The sequence below is a fragment of the Lacerta agilis genome, chromosome 5 (assembly GCF_009819535.1).
Source record: "Lacerta agilis isolate rLacAgi1 chromosome 5, rLacAgi1.pri, whole genome shotgun sequence".
Classification (NCBI taxonomy): Eukaryota; Metazoa; Chordata; class Lepidosauria; order Squamata; family Lacertidae; genus Lacerta; species Lacerta agilis.
In genome coordinates, this window is record NC_046316.1 from 17,778,113 (window position 1) to 17,785,969 (window position 7,857).

General features: G+C 43.4%; 1 protein-coding gene across 1 annotated transcript; it reads left to right on the top strand.

The window, feature by feature from the left end:
• LOC117046624 (pulmonary surfactant-associated protein D-like) lies at window positions 1-7,857 on the top strand. The gene is made up of 7 exons (XM_033148754.1): window positions 1-206; window positions 2,174-2,290; window positions 2,814-2,921; window positions 4,794-4,910; window positions 5,770-5,886; window positions 6,759-6,842; window positions 7,481-7,857. Exons 1-7 carry the CDS (start codon window positions 11-13, stop codon window positions 7,855-7,857), a joined length of 1,116 nt encoding a protein of 371 aa, XP_033004645.1. The 5' UTR covers window positions 1-10.

The window sequence follows — 7,857 nt, forward strand, 5'->3', positions numbered from 1 at the left end:
CCACTGAACAATGCTGGTGCTTCTAACGCTCTCTGTGTTGGTTTTGCAATTTTCACCAGCATCGTTTCAGAGCTCACCGCAAGTTATACAGAACTTAGACCGGAATGCCTGCTCACTGGTTGTATGTGGACCAGCTGAGAAGGGGTTACCAGGGATAAATGGGAGAGATGGAGCCCAAGGACCAAAAGGGGACAAGGGAGAACAAGGTATGGAAAAGGTGACTTCCTAAGAGTTCCCATTCTTTGAGGATCACCTTTAGATTCACACACTGGGGGGGGGGGGGAGAGGAAACCATGCAGTCCCACATAATTTAAGCATAAGCGGCTTATGATGCAACTCCATGATGACTCCCAATTACATTGCTAATTACCTTGTGATAAATATCAGTTAGTTTTAAATGTTAAGACAACCTCTTCTCTGACCATGACTTATGTTTATCCAATGCCTAAACCACCACCTGGGGGTAAAGGCCTTAGTCTTGGTTGGATGGGAGTTCGTAAGCCTCTTGCTGCCCTTCCAAGGGAAAGGGGTATCGTGTTAAAAGGATCCTGGAGGAGGTGCTTCTATCCAGATTTCCAGGTGGGGGCTAGAGCCATAGTACCCTTCAAGGGAGAGATCCTGGCGGAGACGTACCTATTTGATGTAAGTCATAGGACCTCCTTGCCTCAGGGTAGACCCCATGGAGAAGATACTTCCAGCAGGCGGGTTGGTTGTTATAGGATATACCCAATGCCTAGGACAAACCTCTTACATCTGCAACCAATAAAGTTGTGCTCTTATTCAACTCAAAAGAATGTGTCTTGACTGGTTTTTCTCCACCGGGTGGGGGAGGCAGAGTCACAGCGCCCGGACACGCAAACAGCGTAAAAATTCTACCAAGACAACATAAAAGCAAAGTAGCATGACATCAATATAAAAATGAATCTTAAGTTTTCAAATTGATACTGTAAAGACTGTGATGTAGGTCCATCAAAAGTGATGGATAGAAGTGCAAGACTGCATGAAGTTCTGCATTTCTCCCCCTCTCGCTGGATTAAGAGGGACATGGTGCCAAACAAAGAAGGAAAAGGCAGAAGAGGAGAAAGCAAATCTAGAGGGGGGACGACGTCATCTGGTGGATGTATGGCAACAGCCACAGCCACCTTGAATGTAGCTGCCTTAACTAACTTTAGGATTGCCATACGTCCAGAATTTCCCAGACATACCTGGAATACTGCAGTTGGAAGCAGTGTTTGGGCGGAAATTGGCTAAATGTCAAGGCAGACATATGGCATAACTGATGTTAGCAGTGTCGTTTTTGCAACTGTGGCCAAAAAAGCTCAACAACTTTTCCATCCGGATTTCCACTTTCTGAAATATGGCAACCCTGGCTAACATAGCAATGATGATGACCCAAGACTGGAATCAATACATTGCTTCTTGTGTGAGCATCTTTAAACTGAAACTGGCATGAGATTGTTTCATTTAACTGATTTGCCAGTAATTTATCAGCCTTGTGTTCATCACAAGTGCCTCTTGTTCACCCACTTAGTAAACCACTTTTTTCCTTTTCCTTTTCCTTTTTTAAAATTTTAATTAATATGATATTATAACAATATGTAGCCAAAACCTACCATGCTTACCATGCAAAGAAAGAAAGAAAGAAAGAAAGAAAGAAAGAAAGAAAGAAAGAAAGAAAGAAAGAAAGAAAGAAAGAAAGAAAGAAAGAAAGAAAAGGAAGGAAGGAAGGAAGGAAGGAAGGAAGGAAGGAAGGAAGGAAGGAAGGAAAGAAAGAAAGAAAGAAAGAAAGAAAGAAAGAAAGAAAGAAAGAAAGAAAGAAAGAAAGACAGACATATGAAGGGGAGAAGGGACAACATAACAAAGACTCTATAGCAGGCATAGGCAAACTTGGCCCTCCAGATGGTTTGGGACTACAACTCCCATCATCCCTGACCACTGGTCCTGTTAGCTAGGGATGATGGGAGTTGTAGTCCCAAAACATCTGGAGGGCAGAGATTGCCTATGCCTGCTCTATAGTATCATGCATAAGTTAAAAGGGGAAATATAATCATTTCCACTGTCATTCCAGAAATGTAAAAACAAGGCCCACCTCTCAATAAACTTCTTCCTTGGATTATTATGTAAGCTTTATCATTAAGATGACCCCACTTTTCATTCTTCCACTTAATGCCAGGGTTGGAAGGACCAAGAGGAATTCTTGGTCCTCCCGGAAAAATGGGACCAGCTGGACCACAAGGAGAAAGGGGGACCCAAGGAGAGCAAGGACCCAAAGGAGATGCTGGAGCAATGGGTAAGGAGTGCTGTTGGCTAAATGGGGTTGTATTGCATTGCATTCAACAAAAGCTAGACATTATTACAAGAAATCAAACTTCTTTTTTAATATTTTTATCCACATCTGTCTCTAAGTCTTGTAAGAGGGACATCCTGCCCATTAGGCACATCAAACATTTCACCTGGATATATACACCTTGAAGGGAGTACAAACCCACCAAGGTGCTCTTCCCTTGCTCCCAGCATAGGACTGGCCCAAGACATTTTGCTGCCTGAGATGAAAGACAAGATGGTGCCCATACTCCTCCAGTCCATGTACAGAACCTCACCAGACTTCCAGTTGAAACTTATTTCAACACTAGTGATAGGACAGCGTCCTCCACGACTCTGGAGGCATATCAGATTGGGACAATGGCATGCACATTTCAATGTTCCCAGTTCTAAGGCCCAGGAACTCCTGATGCACTGAAACTCATCACAAGACACCTTCTCTCTTTGGTGTATATCTCTGCCTGCTCACAAAACCTCTTTCTTTTGAGTAGGACCGCGTGGAATCCGAGGTTTGCAGGGTCCTCCAGGAAGCATCGGCCCCTCTGGAGCACAAGGCAACAATGGCCCACAGGGTGAAAAAGGCGTCAAGGGAGAAACAGGTAATCCTAAGTGCTAAATAGTTGGATTTCTGCTGGAGGGCTCAATATACCACAGTGGCCAGGGTCCAAAGGAGCATACAACTATTTCTGCACACCCAGTGGGGTTGGGGGCTTCTGCTTCTCAAGCAGCCATTTGTGATATCCCTGGAGACCTACCCATCCAACAAAAGAAGTAAAAAGTTCTAAATGTCAGTCCAAGTCCTTAAGCATGCCTAAGTAGCTTTTTTGGATCCCAGTCACAGATTTTAAAAGAATACACTGAAAATGTTCACATCCACACTGTTGTCCAGATACTTAGTAAGGTACAGTTTCTAAGTTATAAATGCTATGAGTGGAGAAAACAACCATAAAATGCCCATACCTCTGATGTTTCTCTCTCTATATACATCCGCCGTGGATGCCAATGAAAGAACAAGCAAATACATCATAGGCTGGCAGCTCTCAAGCTTGACTCCCATTGTTAGGCAATTGGCTGAAGTCACAAAAAGATTGTGATCTGTGAAAGCCAGCTTCTGGAGTCATGTTCTGGCAACATGCAAGTTATAAAATGTAGTGATAAAGGCCACTTCATCTTAATGCATCTGACACTAGTCCAGAACAGCTTGTGCTATTATATATTTGCTAGGGACGCGGATGGCACTGTGGGTTAAACCACAGAGCCTAGGGCTTGCTGATCAGAAGGTTGTCGGTTCAGATCCCTGCGATGGGGTGAGCTCCAGTTGCTCGGTCCCAGCTCCTGCCAACCTAGCAGTTCGAAAGCACATTAAAGTGAAAGTAGATAAATAGGGACTGCTTTAGTGGGAAGGTAAATGGCGTTTCCGTGTGCTGCTCCGGTTCTGCCAGAATCGGCTTAGTCATGCTGGCCACATGACCCAGAAGCTGTACGCTGGCTCCCTCGGCCAGTAAAGCGAGATGAGCACCACAACCCCAGAGTCGTCTGCAACTAGACCTAATGGTCAGGAGTCCCTTTATCTTCACCTCTTAAGGCAGGGGTAGTCAACATGGGAGGTTGTTGGAACGCAACACCCATCAACACCATTCAGCAAAACCAATGGCAAGGATGGTGTGAGTTGTAGCTCACCTTGGGAGGGCACCATATTGGCTACCCCTGCTCTGCAATACCATAGCCTCATTGTTGTTTGTTTTTGTATACTGGACTAACACGACTACCCCCCCCCCCAAGATATAAACTTGTGACTAACTATCATATCCTCAGTATAGACCAAAGTTAGTATATAAACACTGAAGCTATCATTTCTGTGAGAAAGCCCAACCGAACATGTAGGCCGCCTCTTCCCATATGAGCTGAGCCAGACAGTGCAATCATCATCTGAGGCCCTTCTTCATGTGCCTCCTCTACAAGAAGCCCAGAGGGCAACAACATGAGACCAGGCTCCCTGTTTGTGGAATGCCCTCCCCAGAGAGGCTCACCTGGCACCTTTGTTACATATCTTTAGGCAAAAGCATCCCTCTTCTCCCGGCCTTTGCCTAATTAAACAATCTATGACAGGCATAGGCAAACCCAGCCCTCCAGATGTTTTGGGACTACAACTCCCATCATCCCTGACCACTGGTCCTGTTAGCTAGGGATGATGGGAGTTGTAGTCGCAAAACATCTGGAGGGCCGAGTTTGCCTATGCCTTACCTTTTAAACCAGATAGGTATTTTGTTACTATTGTGTGTGTTTTTGTGCTTTTATATTGTAAACTTCCCTGTGATCTTTGGATGAAGGGCAGCATAAGAACAACAAACAACAACGACAGACAAACTAGGGCTGAGCTGAAACTATTTACCTACTTCTTGCATTTGTGATCATTACAAAGTACCTTCCATTTTTGTTGATTCTCCCTTCCCCATTCAATATTGCTGTAGGTCCGAAAGGAGCTACTGGTGCCCAAGGTCCCATAGGTGCCACAGGTGTCGGAGGGCCCAAAGGCGACAGAGGCCCAATGGGTGAAAAGGGAGCGAAAGGAGATGTAGGAGAAAGAGGTAAGTGGTGTGGACGAAAAGGTGCATATGAACAAACATCTTTATGGCATGAGAAAGGTTCTGAAGAGACAACAGAAATAACTTCTTGATGTGGTGCATAGTTAGTTTGAGGGGTTTTTAGCTGGCCACTAACTTGGATGACTTAAATAAATAAATAAATAAAAAGTAGGAAACTGACACTCCCCAGATTCTGCTCTGAATTCGAGGAGGACCTCAGCAAAGTGCCCTGGGATGAATGCCCTCCCACGTCCGTGGGACTCCACCTGCAATGAAAAAACTATCATTTTAAATTTCCCACAATGCCCCTAATATAGCATCACTCCAGGGCATACCGAGCATTGGAAATGTCTGTACTCGCTCACCCCACCACCCCTGGGAGTGCTGTTTTAATCCTCCACGAGGCTCCGGAGCATTCCATGTCACTGTGGGAAATTTAAAATGGTAACTCATCTTACCAGTTCTCAGGGGCTCTGCCCCAGGGGTGCCAGGTGTAATGGCAATCCCTTGCTCATCTTCTGCTCAATGTCAGCCTCTGATACTCCTTCCCAGTTAACGAAAAGAAAAAATGGGTGGTTTGTTCATACTGCTCCTGCGTACAACCTTTTAAACCAATTGGCTATAGCATTTATCAGATGTTAACATTCATAGGAAAACAAGCCACCTACCAACTAACTTGCTAGGGGTTTTTTATTTATTTAAAAGAATCTTGTATCAATAAGTTTTTAGATGTCTTATTATGTTTTCATATGTGCTGGAAGCTGCCCAGAGTGACTGGGGAACTCCAGCCAGATGGGCAGGTTATAAATAATAAAAAATATTACTATTATTATTATTATTATTATTATTATTCTCTCTATAGGATTACAAGGAGTGACTGGTCCCCAAGGGCCAGTGGGGAAACCAGGATCTCCTGGATCCAAAGGAGATAAAGGATCTATAGGTGACAAAGGGACCAAAGGTGACAGCGGTCTCTCAGGTAAGGAGGGTAGCCTTTTGTTGGCGGTGTTAAAAGCGATGCATTAAAAGTGTTAGAGCAAAATTTGTAGTGCTGGTCTTTTAACTTGCTGTGCCCTTTTTAGCATTGAAGGGTTGGTGCAATCCATGTGAATTTTGTAATTCTGATTACTGTATTGAGGAAAAGTTTAAGTGAACAATCAGGGTGGATTTAACTTTTTTTAAAAAAATCACACAACTCGAATGAGAGTGTATTTAATTCCAGACCATTCTGGGGGGTGGGGTGGGAATATTTATTCTAGTTTGGGTCTTAACAGGAACATCTGAAAGAGGGAGAAAAGTGATGGATACATGTATCTGTATAAACAAAGGCTTAATTTGAAAGAGAGCAAACATTTACCATTGATGGATATTAATATTACTGAACCATTAATGGAATAATTAATTCATACCATTAATACACACATGCACACACCAACACACAAGCAAAACAGACATAGTAAGAGACCACCATCCAATATTCACTAATGTACAAATTCATTTCCAGTTGATTCTACACTGAGATTATGTATTTAATATAGCATAATATTATTTAAATTTCCATAGAATTAATGAATGAATGAATGATGAATTAATTAATTATGGCAGCAATTGATTGACTGTGACAACAACATGTTTACTGTGTTGTGTCATTTGGATTGTCTGGCAATTTTTACTGTTCCTGGGTGGGTGGAAGTTGGAGAGAGAGAGAGAGAGAGAGAGAGAGAGAGAGAGAGAGATGTGGCATTTAGTTTAACAAAACGTTTCACGTCCATACTGTGTGCAATATATTGTTTACCACATATTACTACAGTACTGAATCTTGCAGATCATGATCATTGTATTATTTCTCAGAGGTCAACCTTATGAAAAAACAAGTCAGTGACCTAGAGGGGCAGCTAAGAGCCTTGCAAGCCAGTTTCTCCAAATATCAAAAAGGTAAGTGTTGCATGAAACAGGAAAAAAAATGTGAACTGTCTTTTGCAATCTTCCTTGGTCCATTTGGCCCCTTAACAGAGAACCAGCACCAACATACATGTCTATGGGCACATTATATGTGATAGCACAGGCATGTTCCTCGTAACCCTTAAATTCCAGCACATGCATGCAGTAGCAGTAGCACTAGAGAATCAGCAGCAACATGGTCTTTGCAAGATTATGAGTGCAGCAGAAGCTCAATAAGCACAGGAATAAATTGTGTAGGTTATCCCTAGTCTTTTGCAGAGTTATCCGAACCCCATTTTTTAAAGATCCATTTTCCTTTCCTGCAAAATAATTGCAACATTTTGAAAATTCGGTACAGAAAATGTAAACACCGACATTTCTTTTGAATATGCTGTAGCCTGGCCACAGCCAGGTGCCCCATCAATTCTCAATTATCACCTTTGTCACATAGCTAAAGTGCTATGAGGGTTCTCTTGCTTCTACATAGGATGGCATTAATCATCTTGTTGCTAAGAGCATTATTCAAATCCAAGATTTCTGTGGGTTACAAACAGCAGAGGTTGTCATCCGTTTATTGGCTTCGCAAAATGGCTGACTATCAACCTGAGGCCCACGCCCTTTGTTTCTTTTAGTTGCAGCATTCCCGGGAGGGCGAATCGTCGGTAACAAAGTATTCGTAACCAGCGGCTACGAAGGCAACTTTGATGACCTGAAGCAAAAGTGTCTGCAAGCCGGGGGCCAGCTGGCCACCCCCAAAAATGCTGCGGAGAACACAGCCATTCAACAGATAGTTGTTCAGCATAACAAGTCGGTCTTTCTTGGGGTAACTGATATCCAGACGGAGGGGAAATTTAGGTACCTGAATGGCGATGCCATCGTTTACTCCAACTGGCTGCAGGGAGAACCCAATAACGAAAAGGGCAGGGAGAACTGTGTAGAAGTTTATGTGAATGGAAAGTGGAACGACCGGGCCTGCGGGGAAAAGAGGCTAATACTCTGTGAATTTTAG